We start from the raw sequence: 22,123 nt of genomic DNA, 5'->3' as shown, positions 1-22,123 counted from the left end.
ATTAAGTGGGGGTCTGCTAATTTAGGAGTAGTTGATGATATTTGTGTTAAAACTAGTTGAGCACATGTGTGAAAGTGACATTGCGGGTAAATTAATGATACTTGTAATGCTTTGACGATTTACAATTTTGCAGTGCAGAAGTTGGGAAATGAAAAATTCGGCAAATCAAGCTCGTTGGACGAACGTGGAATAAGGCGTGAAAAATAAATAGATACAGAATAGGAAATAATAAAATCAAATTTATGTATCCGTAACTTATACAATGCACAACATTTAAATAAAAGGTCTTACATAAGGAATAAAAAACGAGGGCTGACACGGGCCTAAAAGTCTAATCGACGAAATAGTCGCCACTTATGTGTTTCCATTTAATGTGATGTCCGGCGCAGTGATGTCAAAGTTCGGCACGTAATGATTAGAAATGTTGCTAGAGAGAGTATAAAATCCTGTCAAAAAGTGTGCAAAATGTATCGGCCGAATACGCAAGATGGGGTCTTACGAGAAGTCATGGAAAATGTTTGCCGGCGCCGATAAATTTTTCATACGTATGAAAATAAATATCGTCGAGCATAAACTATCCGCCGATCCTCCACCTTGTACAGTAAACAATCGAAAACTTGTGCGTAGGATTATCACGAAACTTTAGTATCGGTGATAGGAGAAATTCGAGAATCTCTCTTTAGAATACCCCGAGGGATTTGCGAGTGACTTTTTTGATCCTGCAAACACGACAATAATCGTGACTACACTACAGCTGGCCAAGCTCCATTTACTTCAAAAACACTATTAACAATACGTTTAATAGTAAAAGTTAATAGAGAATAGTATAACATCAAATAGAAGAGTATAAAGAACCATGCTGGCGTATAGAGATAGACATTAAAGTAGGTAATAGGTAAGAGGACAATAGATTACGATATATCGATAATCCGTAATAACGTTTTCATTCGTTAAGAGTAATTTCGCATAAACGTTGATGATTCTTTAGTAGACTTTTTTTCTCTTTAATACAGTATTTTGAGCATATTCCTCAGGTGTACAACCACGCTACACTTTCTTCATTGAGTTGTACCAATACTTCCCATCGCAGTCGAATCGGTGCGACTCGTTCGACAATATTTTAAACAATCATAGATAAACCTACAGCGGAATCAGTTATTAATGAGGCGTGGAATGATTACAATATAAAAAAAAAGTATCGAAAGAGAAACGTAATTAACGAAATGTAGCATGAATTCAAGATTTTTCACGTATCGAGAGAACTGCAAAAATTAATTCCACTGCAATTTTTATTAATGGTAAAGAATAATTTGGGAAATTGTTTAACATATTGACAATTATCCGTCACTCGTAATTCGACGTCATTGGAATATCGGTACAGCTCACTAGTTGATGGCACGGGTCTTTCTATGTACAAATACGTAATACCATATACCACATACCATTTAAATACATCACATATTTATCATTTTGTTATATATATATTTTTCCATATATATATATCATTATTATTTTTCTGTGACGTGGAGGGACTCGTTTGTACAATTCATGCGTATCTTCGTTACTGTTTCATTGCTTCGTTTATATGTATCTGCACCTTTTTCTGGTCAGACAGCCTCCAGTGGTTTTCGAAAAGACATTCTACATCCTTACTGCTTCAAGCTCGGAGCAGAAATCATTTTCATAAATATATTTCCCATTAAATGACTTCGTTCGAACAATAAATTAAGTCAAATTAAAGCCTTTTATCCATTCGAAGTACTGACAAAAGTTTTAACAAAATTGTATTACCGAACATCATTGGATACATTTTCTAAAACATCCACACAATTGTACATAAATAATTCTTCCGAACTTGAGCCAATACTTTCCTGCTTTGATTATTTTTCCACTAACTATACCGATGCCCTTGAATCTCTAAGCCTGTTTATAAGAGTTATATTACGTACAATAATAATTATATTAGTAGAAACTTAGTTTCCGTAACAAGTGTATTGTCTTAAATGATATGTCTGCTAATTTTGTTGCTTTCGACCTACACCCCGAGCCTTATGGTCGGAATTCGTAACAATTTTACTCCTTAAATGAACTAACTTTAAGATCCAAGGTATATAATCTTACCTAAAGTACAATAGACCTTCTCTATACCTATCCCCGGTTTCCGACACACTGGAGGCTGTTAAGCAGAATAATATATTTTTTTTCCTGAATCTCGCAACGTCTGTAACTGCAAAATTGCAAAGGAGTAATCTCAAGGGCGCATCATCGCGAGAATAAATAAATAAGTTAATCAATAAATAAATAAATACACGAATACGTATCTCTTAGTTTATGCATTAGACATCTACTAAATGTACAGGAACAGCGTAACTGAATAAGTTAATAGAATTAATTTCATAACTCAATCGTAATAACTCGATACTAAGAACCGAGAAAAACTCATTCCCACGAACGGTCATCGATGTACGGGTAAATTGAGTGAAAAATTAGCCGGAGTCAACGGTAAATGTTAATATCATCGATACACGCCCTTTTTTCGCTCCTCCTTTAATCGCGGGTCTGATCTGTAAATTAACGAATAATTCAGATAATATTCTCTGTGTGGCCGGACAATTTGATTTTCATTTAGTAAGGTCTAGTTAGATCAGGCATGGAAGGAGGGGCTGAAGCATTTCGGAGAAAAACAGACGCACGTTAAGGACGAGTTAGTGGAAGATAATGGTCGGAAGGTCAGACGAGAGACCGAAGACTCCTTCGACTCGTCTAAACGAATTCTCGATTGGCTTTGCCGTGTCCGCGAGGGTCTCTAGGAAAAAGTAGAAGATACGTAGGTGGCCGATTTCGAGGAGAGTCAATCGGAGGCGAGGAGGTCGCCTTAATAGTGCCCCGGCGGTACGGGGGAGAGAGGGTTAAAGTTATAAAATTTACAGCGCGTTTCTCGTTTTAAAGGTAAAAGTCATTAGGACGAGCGTTTAACAAGGAATAACAATACTCTTAGAAGGTAGTAGAGAGCTATCGCGTCTACGATTGGCAAACCTCTTGAACAACAATTTAGAGTTTCCTCGAACGAAACTTGATATACGTATATCGACAACGTTTACACTACACCGTTAAGAGTTACGGTTTAGAATTGAGCTATGCGCGTCTCGTATTCCCCTCTCGCGTAGAAAAAAAAGAAAAAAATGCTCCCGAAACGACGCCCCGACTTAGCACCACTGAGTTTGAGTTAACTCGAGTTTAATTTGCCAAAACCGCAGCCAGATCGGACGAAACGCCCTTTCTTGGTTGTGCGACGTCGCGGCGGCCATTTTGGTACCGGAGGCGAAACCAAGATGGCCGCCGCGCGGCGTCGAGTTCGGCCTTCCGTCTCATCGGGCGCAGAAACGTCGCCTTGATCATTGTCTAGGGGTAAAACCAGGCTCGCCAAGTAAAATTGAAAAACGTACGACCCGACATTGTGTTTGCAAGAGTCTCGCCACGTAGGCCTCAGTAAGGTAGAAAAACCAAGCCGAGTATATATACATACATATATACGTATATATGTAGGTACATATTTAATATATATATAGAACCCTCCTAAAACAACCTAGGAACCTAGCCTAAATGATTTGCCGTTAAATCCGTTCCAATTGTACGTACATACAGACATTCAAGTACTATGTACAGGCATGTACACGTAGTATGTACAGGTGAGCTAAATTAACGATCGCTTAACTAACGCGGCGGTCACACTGGAAAACATTAGGTCGTATTCCCGTGTGCGTGTGCGTCCTGTGCACGCGTGTCACTTTCTTACCGAGTCCAAGTACGGATGTGAGTGTGCCTACGTGTGTACATCTGCATTACATACTACGCGAGTATACAGAGCCGCTCTCTTTCTATATATATATAGAACACCCAGTGTCGGCGACGCCGAAACCTGCGGAGTGAAACTTGAACAACTTTCGTAGAGGACTAATCGCCTCCCTCTTTCTCTCTCTCTTTGTATACTAGAAATGATACTTAATCGGCTACGTCGAGATTCATATATTAAAATCTAGTCAATCAAATATCGTCGCAGCGTATTTTAATTAACAGAGGTAACGAAACTAGGCCGGCGAAAATGGTCGCGGGGACTTTTAACAATTTCCCTTGTCGGCAAGGGAACCTCGCACCCCGAAAATTCGAATTCGAGGGAAACGTCGAAAATCTGCGAAGCAATACGCGAGACGAAGATAAAAAATCTGTTGGAGGAGAAATCCTTCCACGAGAAGAAAATTTTCTTTACCTGTTTATGTATTAGTAAATCTTCTTTTCTTTTTTTTCTTTAATTAACCCCCGAATCGAAATTCCTGGATAGCGCAACTTCCTTGCCAGCGAGGTTTCGACTAATTAACTAAAGTACACTTAGAACGAGCGTACGAGGAAGTACCTAATCCTTCTTTCGCCGACTTGAGAACCTGTATCTTAGACCTCAGGTGATTCAAGGAAGTCAATTGAGTTCCTGCATTTCGCCCGAATTTCGTCTCGGGGAGAAGGAAACGCCCTTTTAAACGTCTAGCTTACCGTTAAATACCAAAGCACGTAACTCACATTAATTTAAAGTCAACGGATTGTCTTAGGGAAGGGGGGAGGGATGGCACAGGATCCCTATCGGAAAGCACGAGGTACGTTTCCGAGTCGGTTGCGGAATTACGATGGATTCCACTTGTGCCATCCCGCGCTACGATTATCGTAAAGTACATTAAACGTGGCGCCTCTTTCTCCATTGAGCGAAAGACTGGCTCTAGAAGAGGTTTTCAACGCGCGATGAATTATTTCTACAATTTTGAGTCGTTCTCCAATTACGAAGTCACCTCGGGCACGTCGTTGGAAAGGCGAGTTCCTTTCTACGTATAAATTCACAGCCGAAGCACGCTAATCGATTAGGCGATTACTTTGTAAAGATCAGTCCAATAGGATTCCCTCTCGTAAGGAAACCCCGTGAAGTTGAAGGGTTGAGGTTAAAACGAATTCCGTTTGCACGAGGGGTGAACCGGAGCGTAAATGTTCGACGAACACCGAGTACGAAAGGTGAAGCGGTTCTTTCAGGTAATTAAATAAATACTTTGAATTGTCCGAGTAGATCTCGGGTCCTCATCCTCTCGGATCCGTAAGAAGAATCGTATAAAAATGGCCCTCTTCCCAAAGTTCCCTTACGACTGAAACGAGTTTTCATAACCGCGTCTCGGGAGGCACCTAAGCCCGCCTTTCCGACGTCCTTGAGAATTTGGGGGATCCACTGACGGGCTCAAGTCGACTAGTCGAGGAAAACAAAGGAACCCTTTAAATAAGTTAAGGACGTCGAAGTACTGAGAAAGACGTAACAGGTAACAGTAGTGTCTTGTGGCACAGTCAGCGAGCTCGCGCCCGCTCTTATAATACATTATTTCTATAGATAATCGAAGCTATATCTTCCGTCGGCTCACCTCGACGTCCGAGCGGCGTCCGTCGCTCGCGAAGAGTCGGCCGAGGTCCGTTCCGTTTAGTTCCGAGGCATCCCCCGAGAAGGCGCCACCGCTCCGTAGGCCGGCTCTCGTTTTCCGCGTAGTGCGCGGCTCCCCTTGGGCCGATTTCGACGGGATTTTTTCCACTAGCTTCCTCCTGGTCTCCATCACCCCCTGCGAGATTCATCTCCGGGTACCCGTCGCGGGGAAAAGTCTGCCGGCGATAATTTACCCTGTCCTCCTAGACCGAGCGGTGCTCGGCTCGCCCCGCTCCGAAGGTCCACTCTCCCTATAGGCTTACTTGCGGACTTAAAAAGAAATACTCGGATTTGTGCACGCCTTGGCATTTTCGTTAGTCGAAGAGGTACCCTTTTGTTAGTTCCGCGGCCGAGGGGCCGCATAAATTAGTTAACGTTTTATCAGGTAAACGAGGGGCCCCAAAATAGGCCCTGTTGCCTGCCTCGAGTGAGGGAGGCCTTCCCTGACTAGGGCTCTCATCCAGCTCTTTCTTCCAGCTTTGGTAGGGTCCCTAGTCGGGAAAGAAATCCGCATTGCCGGTCTTTCTAGATTCCCTAGGTCTACTCGACTAATCTCGACGGAACGACACGGTTCGCACGGTGTTTATTAGCCTGGAGGTATCAGCTAACGGATTTTCGTGCACCCTGCGTCGTACTATCGCACCGTCTTAACAGCCTTCGTTAAGGTAACTTAAGTATAGCCTGTCACGATTCCTATGGGGGCCTGAGCCTGGTAGGGTTGTGCCATGATTGGTTGGCCCCTCGACCAATGGTGTCCGCGACGCTGGACGTCATTTGTTGCTGTTGATAGTCTTGGCCCTGCTGGGAGGCGCCGTTGCTCTGTTGCTGCTGCTGCAGAGTATGCTGAGGCTGCTGTTGTTGCTGTTGCAGTGCCTGATGCACGTGCTGCTGCAGCGCTTGGTGCGCTTGTTGGGCTTGCTGCTGCTGCTGTTGCTGTGCAGCGCCGGATTGCTGCCTCTTACATTCCTGACCCGTTGAATCGGGCGAGGGCATTGGTCGATGAGACTTCATGTGGGCACTTCTGCTTTTCACTTTGTTGAAAACTCTGAGAAAAAGCAGAGAAATCGAATTTTGAGTTGATCAGCTTTTTCATCATTTCTCGACTAAAGGACGGACTAAAGATGCTGGGCAAGTGCGAAACTCTGAAAGAGGCAATTACTGGTAGCGGGATTGTATAGGTTCGATCGGACTTTTTTTTACTAAGCAATTTGAGGGGTACCGTAATTCTCTTCGGGTTCTGGAAAGAAGGAACTGTGACTACGACGCGTGTAGGGACATTTAATCTACTGGTTACATTTATCGAGTTAGAAAGTATGTGAATGGGAAATCGGGACCAATGTTCTTCAACGTCATATTTAACCCCTTGCGTTGTGAAGCCGCATCGAGATTCTCGAAGAGTATCGACGAATTGTTGACGAAAGATTTTCTTTATCGGTAAAAATCATCCTCTTCTTCATGAGTATAATAGTTATTCAAATTAATATGACACAGAACAATGAAATAGGTCAGTAGCGATATACATAGCGAGTGAAGGAAGGATTAATGCGGAACTTCAGTAGACTTGCAAAAAATTCGAAGACGAGAGAGCTGTTAGATATTTTCCGTATTAATTTGTAACATGAACATTGTGGATACATGCATCTTGAAAAGTCGAAAAGTAGACAGGCCTAAATAGGTACACTTAGGGCAACACAAGGGGTTAAGTCAACAATAAGTGTAAAGACCATCGTCGTACATTGAGAGACTTTGTCGATTAAAAATGAATGTTTATGCGAACATTTTTCAATGTACAACTCGGTTGTGAAGAGTGTAGGGCGATTTACGGAACATTTCTAACAAAAAGTACACCATCGCGTTTCAGCAACATGTACCATCTCTATTACCCTAAGGGTACAACGTTTTATCTCTACAACCTAGAGTTCGATATTAATATCTGCAGATTGCAGCGCTTTTTCGCACTGTATCCGGAACGCGGTATATTTTCCCCTTTAAGGGAGGACGGGGGAGCCTTATTTGGATTTTCCCGGCTACCTGAATTGCAAACGGCTTCGAGGATCTCTCCGGCTGACTCGAGTGTTGAAAAAAAGAATTAATTTTCAAATAATTCTCAGAGCTATCGATTTCTTATCTCGAGGACCACTCGACCCCCTGGCTCCTCGTCGGCCATTTCGCATTCGAAGAGCCAAAGGGTGAGCTCGTGGGATGAGGCCGGAAAGTTCGTTCGTATATATTGATCCGCATTGCAGCGTTCGCTGGAAAAAAAAAAAAAAATTCCCGAGGATCGTCAAAATTGCGAACCAGTTAACCCTCTCTTCCGGTAGGTCCCTCATTACATCCTCCCTCTTTTCACGCTCCAATTACTCCACGATTCTTTCATTTCGTGCGTCCCTACGCCTGCTTGACGTTTAATTCGACTCTTAAAATTTTCGGAAACGCCTTTTCCATTGTCTGGCACTACCGGTTCTGGATTCGAGTCGGCGACCTCCATTTGCATGGTTTAGGTGCCTAGCTCTTACGTTAATCCGTTTAATCCCGGCTATTAGGAAGCATTGCAGCGGTGGCGGTTAATATCGGAACTTAGGCCGAATTTGTCGACTTAGGCGCGGTTAAATATCGGAAATGGATGATTTAGATTAGAGATTAGAGACTTACTTCCCGCAAATCTTGCAGGGGTAGTGAAGTGGGGTGGACACGGGTAGTTGCTCGGTAGTACTAGTGTGAGTTTGTGAGTTGGTGTTGACTGTGGCGCGGCCGGTATTGCCGGCTTGGGCGGTTTGGGTGCTCCCAGCCATCGTTACTGTTACACTTCCGCTAAAGCTCTGACAACACAAAGAAAACACAAAGCCAAAATAAACAACACAACCAAACGACAACGACAGTACTCGGCGCAGAGTCCACGCACAAACATCGGTCCTTCTCAAATAAGCACGTACAGGGCACGGGTCACAACGTACGACATGCGACATTTACAACGTTCACGTAGCGCATCTTTATTCCAGAGAGTTGTGCAATTTTCTGCCTCGACGACGCGTCGCACGTAGAAACGTCTAGGATGAAAGTCGTAGCGCATTCTATCACGACCAACTTTCGTGGGAAGCATTTCTCGGTATCATGCTTTGATCGAACAGTAAATCGGTTTCAAGTCGAGGTAGTCTTTGGGGTTAGTTACCGAGTTGGTCCCCCTTACTTTATTGTACATTTTCTTCTCTGGTCTATTTAAGACGTTAACGCCGACCGGGTGAAAAATACAGACTAGAACGAAGCTTTCGTTTCAACGAGAAATTAACGACCCCCAAAAGAATTCGACAAATCAAAGACGCGAGGAAGTTACTCCGGTCCTTGAAGGAGCCATTGGAAGAGTTCTCTTTTCCAAGCTTAGAAGAGGCAACGGTAATACATACTACCCCGCCTCGTGGTACCAACAACAATTATTATGCACGTCAATTACACCAAATTAATAGTCACAGAAATTGTATACGAAGCTCTGATACGTGAACGAGGGAAACTCACATCGGAACAGTCGTATGCGAATAACCTCAGCTCTCCTTCGCTAGTCGTCAGGGTTGCCGAGCTCTCCCTTTCGTTCGTCTGCAACTGGATTTACAGTGGGGTTAAAAATGGAGCGTTCTAATTTTTAGGCGTTAAATTTCCACCTAGAGAAACTTACCAAGGTGCGATGGAGAATTGATTTCTCCTCGCTGAAGTCCATCTCCGTGACGGAGGCAATGGCGTCCCTTAGTTCCCTGGTGTCCTTTGTGTCCTTGCATTCCTTGCTCTCGCTTTTGATCTTTGGTTTTCCATGGCGCGCCCTTACCCTTTTGTACTCGTCAGGGCAGAGCCTCTTCCAGAGGTAGTAGAATTGCACGCATTGTTTCGCAGACTTGGTGCCCACGTCCCGAGATATCCCGGAGAAGTTCTTGTTGTACTTCATCAGCCCTTGGTGAAACATGTCCATCTCGTGAAGCGTCCATCGATCGGATTCGTGACACTCATAGCTGAGCAGAGGATGCTCGGCCGGCAACGTAGGAGTCGGTCTCATAAGCTTCAGCATCGCTTCCTGGAGAGGAAACTTCGTAAGTTAGACGAAGCGAAATAGTCGATTAAAAATATTTAATGAAATTAATGTAATAATTTAATATTCTTCGCAAGATTTTATTGCAATTTCAACTAAAGAAAATCCACTTACGTGAATGTTGCCCTTGCACATGTGCAGGAGGTGAAGAGCGTACTCCTTGTTCCTCCCTCCGCCAGGTACGGCTGCACAGCAGGCGAATTGTAAGTACATCTCAACTGTAACAAGATATTGTCCTATAGCTCTAGATACAAGCCGATGCAACCATAGTGTCACAAGGTATACAACTTACGTTCGTTGTTAGTGAGCTCGTTATTTATGCCAGGGTCCCAGAGGAGATGATCGGCATCTGGACCTCCTCTTCCTCGATCCCCGTCGCTGCCCAGAAGCGGTATCGTCGCCTGGTACCTGGTGCCAATATTAATCCTGGGAGGAGGTCCATCGTTCCCTTGGGAATCATCGGAGCTGAATTCCGATTCCCTCTCGTGTTGGTGGAGTCTAGCGTAGAGGCCTGGACCGGGTCTTGAGGGGTCCAGGATGGGCGGTGGGGTGTAGCTGCTGTCCCAGTGTCTGTCGCAGGCTCTTCTCAGCCTCGAAGGATACGAGTGAGAGTTGGAATAGTGTCCGTCGATCCTTTGCCTCTTCCTGGACTGCCTGATGGGGCTGGCAGGGATGCTGGTGGGACTGAGGAACACGTCTTCGTCCAGGAACTCCTCCTTGATCTGCTCAACCGGGATCGGCAGGTTCCCGATGGTCTTGTGCTTTAGGGAGTTCTTCACGGAGTGGCTCGTCTGGATGAGAAACTTGGCCGGGTTGATGGCGTGCTGGTGCACCTGATTATTCTGATACTGAGTTTGAATATTCAGCGCTGCGGAGGCGACGTTGACGGTCCCAGGCTCGACCTTTGGCGTGGCCAAACGAATCTCTTTCCTGAACGCAAGAGCAGGGCTCAGCGTCCCCGCTGGTAACAGGACGTTCGCTTTCTGCAGTCCAGCTGTCTGGATGAGCTTGAACTCTCCATTGTCCACGACGATGCCAGCCAGGCTGCCGTTACCCAGACCGAAGTCCATGAGATTCTGGCTGGTGATCAGCTTGTAGGACTGGAACTCGAACTTCTTGCGGCCTGCCGAGAAGTCCTTTGGACTGGACGATAGCAGCGGGTCCTCCGAGTTGGGCATCATCTGGTTCTGCAGAGCATGGTGTGGGGACACGGGGAAGCTCGAACTGGAGAATGCGGCTGGGCCTGGAGATGACACCGACGATGGCGGTAGAGACGACAGCGGAGACGGCGCCGGGGTTGCCGACAATGGACTTGGCAGCGGCGAGTGTGGATTGGGCGAACTGCCATACAGGTCGGTGTCGTTCTCCGACTCTCCTGGCAGCACCTCGCTCAGGGCCTCCTCGATGGCCGCTGCAGAAGACATGGTCGTCGTGTAGTAAGCCGCCGACAAGGGCGAGGATACTTGTCTGACGCTGTCGGGGTCTTCTTGGGGACTCAACAGTGGCAGGCTCCCCGTCAAAAGCCCCTCTTGACTGGCTGGTGGAGTCGGGTAGGTGAAACTAGGACTGTCGTGCCGCGTCAGAGGAGATGGTAGTGGTGACTGCGTTGGAAGCGTGTGCGGACTTTCCGTATATTGCGCTCCATAGGTGCTGAACTCCGCCAAGGAGTCCGGCAACGGCGAGTTGACTAACGCCTGGAGCACTGGATTGACCGTATGTTGGGAAGGAAAGCGGTCCTCCAAAGAGATATCCGGCAATTGTTGCGCGGTCTGATCCTGGAGCAGACTGGCTGTCTGGAACTGAAACGACATAGAAGATCGTGAGCAACGCAGGACTCGATGGTTTTTAAAGAAGAATCCTTAGGTACCCCGTAACTAAGCGATATTTTTGGAGGGTTCGTTGCCTGTGATACCCGCGGGAACCTCGGTTTGCCTTCGCCATCGGTTCAAGCAACGCCAACGAGCACCCTTCGCGATAATAACGCCGATCCGGAAAAATCAGCCCGCTTTCCCAAGCGATTCGGCAGCAAGCGAGAAAACTTCAGGGTCTCGATGGCTCTCGTTCCCCCGAAGAGTAGAAATAAGCGAGGGATCTTCAGCACCCGGGGATCCGTCCACTTGAATCGCGATTACGGATCGGCCTTGAGGGCTGCTCTCCAAAGGATTTCTGGCGTTTCCCTCTCGGTTTTAACGGCGGCCACGACAGACGGAAAGGCACGGAACACCGTTTCGCGAGCGTCGGTCGTTACTGCGCCAACTACTTAGATAATTCCCCTTATTAGATACCAGGGTACTGGCTGCGCCCAACGTAATGGAAACTAAAACGTTTTCAAGCACGACGCGGAATGCATAATGAGACGCCGGCTAATTGGGGCGTCAAAGGATCCGGAACATTATGTCTCGGTGTCCTGGAGAACGCGCGAATCCTTTTCCCGTTCGCCGTCCCCGGTTTGCGAGCAAATTCTGGTCGCCTCTCTTCAGGTTTGGGAGCGAACCAGACCAACCACCTCCAAGTTCTCCATCCTTGATCCCTTGTACACTTCGTCCAATGGTTTCCTATCTCTCCGGCGTCACCATCAACGGTACCCGATAAGTTCTCATTCGAATCCCGCTCAATAGCGACACGTGAAACGGGAAACTGGGAACTGGAAACAAGAGACTCCTTCGCCGTTCCGGTGCGACGCAGAACCGGAGATCGTATTACAAACTCGCATAATTCCTGGGGTAGGAACGATACGCCATCGAACCAAGAGCTAGAGATAACTTGTGCCTCGCCTCCTGCGAAAGCAGCTTGACTCCTTTCAGAATTCCAGAGCCTTGAGTCGGTCAAAGTTCTCCGACGAATCCTCACCTGAATCGAGTCCAACTGCGTGGCGTGAAGAAGAACGCTGTCCGGGACCGCCGTGACCTGCTGGAAGACTTCATCCTGGAGACTGGGACTAAAGTACCCTCCATCTTCCGAGTATCCCGTCATAGTGAAGCTTTCCGTGACGTTGGGTTGGACCTGGTTCTGAGTCTGCTGCTGTTGTTGCGGCTGTTGCTGTTGCGGAGGCTGGGCTTGCTGTTGGGGCTGTTGCTGTTGCGACTGTTGTTGGTTGGCGGTCGGCTGATACGTCATCTGCATCCTTTGGCCGGAATCGGTGGCGCCTCTCGTCACTGCCATCTTCGTCGTGCCCTGTAACGATAATCGTCAGATAGCTCGATCGCGCGTCTTCGTCGCCGAATGATTAATTATAGCTCGACAACTCGCGAGTACAACAATTAGACCCACCTTCAGGATCATATCCGCCAACGCCTGCGCTTGCGCCTGGGTCTGGGCTTCTTGTAGCTGCTTCTGCACCGCTGCATGACTCGTCACCGTCACGTTCGGCTGGCGGAAGTGCTCGCTGTCAGAATGTCGACGTACCTTCTCACCTGCTGCCAACGGAGGCGGCGCAGGCACCGCGAAATTCGTTTTGCCCATTGTATGGGGGGCATTGTCGGTTTGAGGACCGAAGGTGGCGTTGTTGGCTCGAGCCTGCGCGGCGTTGGGGTCCGCCGCTGCACAGAAAGGAGGAAAAGCGCATTTAAGACATAATTATGATAGATTAACCGTCATGGAGGAGACGACTTCCGACGAGGATCGGCAACCGTTTTGGACAAGCCTCGAGAGAGACGGCCACGTCGCTCCATCGATCATCAACGGCCTCCGGGTCTTCGGTAATTACGAGCAGCGCTCGGCGCCTGACGCCGCGAACGCGGCGATATTCCCTTACCTGGAGAAGTCATAAGCTACAATTTTCCCGATAACGTTACGTGATAAGGCATTTGGCGCTTTGGCGACGTTTCGATCCGCCCTTCTATGGCGTCAAAGCTTTGGGATCAACTCGCGAGGGTCATGTCGCGCGCTCGGCATTCCCGCGTCCCTAATTCGGGCTGGAACTTGCGCATTAATTTCCGAGTGCCTCGTCGAGGATAAAGGTGGAGGCGCGGAGCGTCGCCGCCACATACTGCGGAAGCGGCGCCGGTATGAATAGACGGCGAACCGCCATTAACTCTCGAGCAAGGGTGGGATTCGAAATTCTCGACTGCGACCGGTCATTTGGAGCGGACGCTTCGACAACCTTCGAGTGGAGGACCGCGCTCCACTTCGGACGATTCTTTTTACCTTCCCTATTATTATATCCCTCCTTTTTTCCCTCCATCGAGGCGTCGGCGAACTCGGCGGTGGAATAAACATCGACGGCGAAACGAGCGAGACGAGGAGCTGGGACAAAAGGATGTCTCCTCATTGTCCCCGTTCCTCCGGCCTGCTGACAGGCGTCAATGAAATTCACCGCTCCACTTTGCGGGCCTCGGTCCTTTGGATTTTCACCCCGGTAATTGGGGGGGAGGAGGCGTTGAAGGAGAATATGGCGGGCCAATTAAGGAGCGGAGTTGCGTCCGGTAATTTTCAATGACGTCCAAGATGATCCCGGGGCGCGGCGCGCATCCGGTGCAGCGATCGACGCAGACGACTCTCCCGGATGATGGACGTCCTTTCACGGATGATGGACCTCCCGATGCTCGGCAAAACCGTCGTTTTGGCCTGGAATGCATAAAAGCGACGACACCTCCCGTCCCGGTGCCACCCTGCACCGGGTTATCTCTTCGATGCGCATCCCTGGTCGGCTCTGGGTGACACGGTGCTCGTCGACGCGCCATTGCTCGCTGGTCGCGTTGTCAGCAACGCGTCCAGCGGTTCGACTGTCGGGGGAAAATTATTTATCGATCTCGAAGCGCTCTTTCGGGGCCGCAGTCGCGGCTGGCCGGGCTTTCAAAAATAATGGGCCGCTGATGTTTCCGCTAAATGGCTTGTAAACAATTTCGCGCGGCGGAAACCGCGCGCCACCCGACCCCACCGTCGTCCTGGACGGTCCTGGGTTATATGGGGCGCGTTTCGGGGCAGAAGGGACTCTTTCCAATTTTCGGAGTGCTTTCCATCCAAACCCAGCGATGGGACGAAGGATCCTCGAGCACTCCGTCGGATGACTCCGAGGCGGACACTTCTGGCGAGTCCGGCAGGACCGACGTCCTCGAATCCTACCGGACTCGCTCTTTCCCCTTTTCCAGTCTCCGGTCACCCTCTATCTGTTTCTTTAATCGCATCTCTTGCTCCTGGGATTTAATTCCTCGAGTCCCTATATATACTCCCGGAGCTCGAAATCGGAATTCAATTACCCCGTCCATCCGGCGGCCAAAACGGAGATGAGAGGTGTAAATCAACCGAGTCAAATGGGACTCCTAGAATTGGTCTTGAGGTCCGCCCACTTAATCCGGGCCTCGTCTTGGTATTCGAGCCCTCGATATTACATTGTTAGGTCTCGGCACTGGGCCAAATGACGGGCCAAAGTGGCCATCTCGGACTCGACCACCGAGTTGGGAGGGAAATCACGCGGCCGGTGAACTTTTATTAATTTCCTCTTAATCGGCGAGGAAGCTAAAGGCCGGATTTCTCCGCAACAAACATTTCCCTCGAAATCGAGACACCGTTTTGGGCAGTTCGCGAGAGTATAACACGGTTATCCTGGAAACGAGGGAACGAGGTTTTGGTTTGGCGACATTTCGAGGCGTGTTCTGGAGAGATCCTCCGGGGTGATCGACCTCCTGGTGGCTATGAGCGAGTTCGCCGTTGGAATTTTCTTGGGAATGTGGAAGTGAAAATTCGTTTCGGGATGACGAACGGTGGTTGGGACGGATTTTTGTTCCTCGCAAGAGTGCTATGGAGAGCTCTAATGGGGCCTCGTCCTCGGTCTCCACAAATAGGTCCGACCACTCCGAAAGGGGAGAATTCGGACGCTCCCAGAAGAGGCACGAGGACAATCGCGTTTCGGAGGCTGGGCACCTTCTTGGCAGGAATTCGCCTACGAAATCGTGCATAAATCGCCGCGGACGTGCACTTTGTTGCACAGACCCCAGGCTACGTTTCCTACGTGATTTATCGGCGCTACGTGGATGAACCCAGTAATATTTTGCCCGTTGCGTGCCCCGTAAATCATTCGCGTTCGGCAGCTCATGGACGTGGGACGTTGCGAAATGTGACGTTAAGCAAGAGAGAGAGAGAAGGGGGGTGAGGGGGGATTACAACCATGGACGAAAAGGTAAGGAAGTGCTCTTTTCCACCTGTCGCACGAATTCGGGCCATAAAACGCAGATATGGCAGAATGTCCTGTCTAAAAAATTGGATTCCAAAATTTGGGTTAAGGCGATCGTATCGTGTGATAGGTCCGAAAAAATGAAAAATATTTTATTTTATAGATTGCTTTTATAATATGTCTCGAATACGTAGAATAAAGGATTTTTCAATATTCAAAGTCAGTGGGTTGTTACGGATGTAGAACGGAGCGGGTGTTCGGAAAGAAGAGGGATGGTGCACTGGAGACTTCGTTATGATGAATTCAATGAATTCGGCTGCTACCTAAGAACTTTCTGACTAATGCTCATGTAGAGGAGATACTAAACTCATTGGAGATCCCTTCCTATGTTAAACGAGACGCTACAGGAACGGTTAGTTTAGTTTTGGCTGGGCGTTCGAGCGGTGGGTATTTCAAAAATGCATTTTTTTTTTAAATTGGCTGACACAATTTCTAAAAAAACTGCTGAATCATCTTGCTCAAATTTATATGGTATGTTCAGTACACTTATAGTTCTCGCTCGAACTAGGATAATTGTGATATCTGTCATGGTTCTTTCTTTTTTAGCAAACTTGAAAAGTCGAAAAAAAGACAAAAATCGGAACTAAATTTTCAAAACTGTGCCAAAGATTTAATTTTCAATATTTCCATTTAATCCTTGTTCCGGCTACGATCACAGGTCTACGGATTAAAATGCCATTTCACTTTTTGATTTCCGATGAACGGAACAGCCGAAGTTATGTCACTTATTTTTCACATGTGTGTCTTTCGAACACTGTAAAGTCGATTCCAATCAATATTTTCGCTTGAAAAAATTCCGAGTGACTGTATAAATGTTAATAAATATATTGTAAAAATTCCAAGATGGGGTGTTTTCGTGGTTCGTTAGAAGAAAATTCATAAGAAAGAGCGAAAAAATACAGACGTCATACGGTACGACTGCCTTAAGAAATCTCTCCATATTATTTCGATTAGTTTTGAAGCGGGTTCTTAAAGAAAATGAGAATTGTGGGATGAATGTGGGATGTCCGGTGAATGATTAAATAACGCAACGTTTTAATGTCGGATGGTACACGCGAGGGCTAGGCTGTCCGTTATCCAAAAAGGACTATTTGCATGAATGTTTGATCTCGTCGATAAACATTCATTGGGCCGACAGGAAATACCTTTAACTACCTGTGCCTGCAGCCCCGTGTTTGTTAATGGCAAACACGCTGTCACGTATGTCAACGAGGAATTGTTCAATAATGGAGTTACAATGTGCAAACCGGCAGCTCCCTGTGACTACTTCGGGAAATCGAATGTACACAGCTGAAGTTTGTTTCGTCTTTTCCTGCAGCTGCTTCAGCGGTCGCTCGGCAGATAATTAATGCTGTTGAAATTAATTTCGCCAATTTGTATGTTTCTATGATAGAAGGGTTTAATAAATCAGTAGTCACGTACCGGTTGTTCTTTTCTGGATGATCTTCTCCTCGATGAGCGCTCTCACGCTCACGGAAGCTGTCTGCAAGGGTGGACCGACCACTTCCCTCTTCTCGCTCTTCTTGTTCTCGGCATCCTGAAAGCGGATAAAGAATATTGAAATGAAAAATCAATCCATTAAGGAAGTTCGCCGCCGCGGGTCGAATTTCAAAGTATGCAGACAAACAATTCCCGGATCTTAACGCAAATGCAGCTTAACGCATTTCTTTCCTCGTTTGCGACAGTCCCAGTCAATACCCGGTATCGGTAATTACGTAGCGCGACTCGCAGATAGCGGCTCCAGGGGAAAGTCCTTTCCCCTAGTCCGGATAACGAGGGGTGATAGGCGCGCTGCGTTGAGCGCAGTCATCGCAGATTAGAAGCCAGCCCTGGTAAATTGATACGTAGGAGCGGAGCACGCGTTAGCTAATCACTGAGCGAGGCTAATTGAGGCTCCATTCGATTATCTCCTGATGGAATCTCGGGATGCGCGATATCGCGGCACCGCACGCAACGGCTGATCCGCGAGGTTTCCAGCAGCCTTCACAGCCCGTGATTTAGCATAAACGCAAACCTCCCACCGACGTCGAAAGCCCAAACCATTGGAGAACATTTTATCCTTGCCCGAAATTAAACGAAACGCACATAGTATCGATACTCTATAACGGAGATACTCCTAAAACCGTGTCATTAACCAGGATAAACGACTTTCCGCGACAAGTTGCGTGCCAGTGGCTCGATTCCTGGAAAGTGGTGGGGAGAGCAGGCGCGCGATTGGACCCCGGCGGAGGAGTGGGGATGCGCGGCACGCCATTGGCTGGTGGCCTCGCGAGTGGTGGGGATGGCGCGGCGCGACGAAACGTTTCCGTTAGGCCGCCGTGTGACGCTAATGACTCGGCCGTGCCAATCGAGATGGCCGCCGCGGACCTCAATTTCCTACGTCGCAGTTAGACGTATACGTATATCACCGCGGCGAAATTGAACTCTGTCTTTGACGCGCGACCGCTTTCGCACCATGAATATCGATTGGCCGACAGGGCCGTTAGCTCGGCGGATTGATTGCGCGGCGGGAGGGGTGGCGCGATCCATCGATCTCGGGGCCTGTCGATCGCAGCTGCGCGTGCGATCGCCGAATCGGTCGCGCGACGCGCAGCTCAACGTTTAACCGGCCATTTCCTTTCAGCTTGCATATGATCCCGAGCACGGAAATGGCCATCAGCGGGTGCGATAGCTCGATAACGGACGCCCTCTGCCAGTCTACGCCATGGTGGATAGGTGAACAATGGGTCCCAAAAATCGAATTTCGAGGGGGGATGAAGGGGTTCCGACTGCACCTTTCGAAGATCCTCCCCTGTCTACGTCTCGGCGATTCCGATCGATCGACCTTCGACCGATCTTCCTCGAGTCGCTATACCGAGAAAAAACATGTCGTCGAACCAAAGAAACATTTCCTTCCCTTGAAAAATTATCATTTCATCTGAGTAAGGTCAAATAAATTGTCATAATTCTGGAGAAACGTTACATCGAATTTATTCCAATTCGTTCGAGTCAAATAATTATTCTTCGAATTAATAGAATATTTCTTTGGTTCGATACATTTATTACTTTTTGTTTTGCTCAGCGTACATTATTTCCCTTCACTCCTGACTCCCGTGGCGTCACCGCTGCGATTCCGCGGATCTCGGCTCGAGAGCTTTCATCTCGACGAATCTTTAAGCGCAGCTTCCATCGCGTACGTGCAATGTATTTCCGCGACGCGTTTCCTCTCTTCTCTGTATTTCCTCTCTTTCCGCCTCTTATTGGCCCCTTTCTCTCGCCTCCGCTGGCGTTCCGCGCCGGTTTTTCCAACCCGATCTCCCTGTATCATCGGAGATACGCGGATTCCAAAGAACGTCCGAATTCCCATTCGAGATTTGCATTAATCCACCGTGGAGGGCCATCGAAAGTTTCAATGACGCTGACGCTGGTCGGCCGAGAACCTCGCGAATTTCTACATTCCTGTGCGATAATCAGGGCTCGGAGGCGCGTTTTTATTCGGGAAAGGCTTTCATAAAACTCGAGTCGAGGTAGCGCATCCCTCTAGCGAATCACTTTTGCTAGAATATTTCCCGAGAGCGATTTTCCTCTACCTTTTAGCCTAACTTATCAGCATACCTTTTCGCGTATCCGATCGATGATCAGGGCGCGACGTAATTTTCGAGTTATGGGGTTGACGATGATCTCGGTCGGGATAAATTGAAGCGACGTTGGCTCGGGGAGTGTTTTCGTAATGTCACTCCTCATGATGTGGGGCGAATCCCGAGGGAATACGCGATGACGTATGGAGCACAGACGGGATCTTGAGCGGCGTGATCAATCGCCACGAGCGACACGCGTTGCGCGCACTTCGGTGATTTTTATGCTTAGAATGGGATGAAATGGACCCGCCATAAGGAAAATATTCACTGGTTTGTAATCTTTGTTCATTTGAATTGTCCTACAGGAATTGCGCGCACTTCAGTGCTTTCTAGGGGCAGGACGAGATGAAATGGACCCACCATCGGGCAAATATTGACCGGTTTGTAATCTCTGTTAATTTGAATTGCCTTACTGGAATTGCACTTTGGTGATTTCTAGGCTTAAAACGAGATGAAATGGACCCGCCATCACGAAGATATTGACCGATTTGTAATCTCTGTTAATTTGAATTGTCCTACAGGAATTGCGCGCACTTCAGTGCTTCCTAGGGGTAGGACGTGATGAAATGGACCCGCCATCACGAAGATATTGACCGATTTGTAATCTCTGTTAATTTGAATTGCCCGACAGGAATTGCGTGCACTACGGTGCTTCTTTGAATTACGACGGAACGGCACGGACTCGGTATCAGAAAAATATTGGCCGGTTTTTAATCTTCGTTAATTTGAATTGGCCGATCAATTGCGACGCGCACTTTGGTGCTTCCTTGAATTAGAATGCAACGGTCCGGACAGGATCTCACGAAAATATTGACCGGTTTTTAATCTCCGTTAATTTGAATAACGGAGGAAAAGATGAAGACGAGTACGTTTCCTCGTGGCACGATGAAAGGGGGGAAGGGGACCCGATGGAGCCTGAATCTGCATAATGGGAAAGCCGAAGACAAGGTTTGTTCTGGGAGCACTCCGAGTTCGAATGGACCCTCGGCTGGAGCCTGGGCGCGGCTTAAATGGATCCATTTCGATTGGATCATCGACCGGTCGCATCCATCCCTTGTACAGCGACCCTTATCCCCTTTTAAACAATTCCATCCGCATCCCCCCTGGTTGCGGCACCGAGGGGAACTTTTCCCGGCCCAGTTCTCTCCAAACTTCCGGTTTCCTAACCTCGTTAAGGCATTTTTAATCAGCACCCCAGCTGGCGCGGGTCCCCGGGGGTCGCGGAACCGCTGATTCGCACATCCCGCTGATCGTAATCGCCCCGGAGGCCCTTATTAAGGGCTCGGCCGGGAAATCCTGGAGATCGCCCGGGCGGAATGGAGGAATCCTATTTCTCCTTTAGGAGCGCCATCGCGTTACGGCCGATGAGGTGGGACAATGCGGGGATAAAACGAATCTGGAGCACCGAGGACTCCCGGCGGTCCATTGACGGTCAGGGATTTCCTGGTGCGGCTCCATTCGCGACTCGATAGGGCCCGGAAATCACCGCGCTCCTCGGGAACGTTTTCCACCCCGAAGCGTCACCCGGAAGAGGCCCTATCCGAGAGCGAGAAGTGGACGGAGCTGCTGCAAAGAGATTCCCGGGGAAGCTCACCTTTTTGAAGTAGCCGCCGTGAAGTCTCATGTGGCCATTGAGAGCAGGGATGTTCTTGAAGGTCCTCCTGCAGAGGTTGCACTCGACGGGCTTGGGTTCGCCCTGGGTCTTGTTGGTCGCTCCAGGAGAAGAGGTGTTGTTGGGCGCGGGACTGGCCTTGCCGCCGTTGACGCTTCCTGGCGAGTTGGCCTGCTGCTGGGGCTGCTGCTGCTGCGGCTGCTGGTGCGGTTGGTGCTGGGGGTGCTGGTGCTGCTGCTGTTGGTGTTGCTGCTGCTGCTGTTGCTGCAACAGGCACCCGACGGAAGAGCTACAGAGGGATGGACCGAAAGAGACAGGTCGGGGACGGAAGTCCGTCGCCGTCGACGGAAACGACGCGGCGTCGCAATTAATTCGTACGTCGGGCGCAAAAGGTACGTCGACGTCAAAGAGGCCCGTAATTGGACGTTCACGGTCCACGGCGTCACCGAGGATCTCTAGGAAGGTTCCTCGAGAAGACGCCGCGAACTCGACCCGGTCTACGAGGGCCAGGGCAATAAATGGGATTTTCGTCGTTTACAGGGACGCACTTTCCCGAAGACCGACTCCTTTCACCGAGGCGCGCTCTATTTACGATATTACCGAATTTCTGTATTAATACGTAGCCCTATTTGTCCGCTTTATTGCATCCCGGTGCGCTCGCAGCGGCCTCGCCGCTGCTAGCGACCTTTTTTCCCGGTGCCACGCCCCGAGGAGCTCTAACTCGTTTATCATCCGAAGCCATTCCGTCCCTTTGATATCGTGCTCTGCATCGCTAATAAGAGAGGCCACTTGTCTGCGAAGAGAGTCGTCCCGCTTCCTTTCAGCGGCCTTATTCCGTTCCGTTTCCGGTCCGCCCCGTCAAAAGGGACTCCAACCTCCAGTCGAGGACTGCCACTCTTGGCGAGCCCTCGCGTTTCCTCGTCTTCGGGCTTAACATTCCGGGAAATTACTCCCGAAGGACTTCCTGGATTTTCGAACGACCGGACCCATGCTTCTGGAATTTTTTTAAGTCCTTTCCAGAGACCACGTTCGGACGGTCCTCGCGTTTCGATTTCTGGGGAACCGGACCTCCTGGATACGGATCCTTTTCTCCTCGGACTACCCTCCACGTCGTTCCCGCGATTGTTCCGTTCCCTGTCACGGGGGA

At 48.6% G+C, this 22,123-nt stretch overlaps 1 protein-coding gene across 7 annotated transcripts in view; it reads right to left on the bottom strand.

Annotated features, from left to right (window-relative positions):
* Positions 1-219: 219 nt before the first annotated feature.
* The window catches only part of LOC105697253 (transcriptional-regulating factor 1), a 263,174-nt gene continuing 241,270 nt past the window's right edge, over positions 220-22,123 (bottom strand). For 6 of the 7 annotated variants that reach the window (XM_012420399.1, XM_012420401.1, XM_012420400.1 and 3 more), the window contains 10 exons: positions 20,959-21,240; positions 17,170-17,284; positions 12,846-13,114; positions 12,426-12,749; positions 9,868-11,374; positions 9,690-9,793; positions 9,171-9,560; positions 9,014-9,097; positions 8,156-8,322; positions 220-6,548 (listed from right to left, as the gene is read on the bottom strand). In XM_012420399.1, coding sequence (XP_012275822.1) covers positions 6,197-6,548; positions 8,156-8,322; positions 9,014-9,097; positions 9,171-9,560; positions 9,690-9,793; positions 9,868-11,374; positions 12,426-12,749; positions 12,846-13,114; positions 17,170-17,284; positions 20,959-21,240 — 3,594 coding nt within the window. In that variant the 3' untranslated portion in view covers positions 220-6,196. The remainder of the gene's footprint in view (positions 6,549-8,155; positions 8,323-9,013; positions 9,098-9,170; positions 9,561-9,689; positions 9,794-9,867; positions 11,375-12,425; positions 12,750-12,845; positions 13,115-17,169; positions 17,285-20,958; positions 21,241-22,123) is intronic. The other variant, XM_012420405.1, reaches the window with a different exon arrangement.

This window comes from Orussus abietinus, unplaced genomic scaffold, assembly GCF_000612105.2.
Source record: "Orussus abietinus isolate OABI.00-Male unplaced genomic scaffold, Oabi_2.0 scaffold42, whole genome shotgun sequence".
Taxonomy (NCBI): domain Eukaryota; kingdom Metazoa; phylum Arthropoda; class Insecta; order Hymenoptera; family Orussidae; genus Orussus; species Orussus abietinus.
The sequence above is the reverse complement of the archived record's forward strand: the minus strand, read 5'-3'. Positions and strand labels throughout refer to the sequence as shown.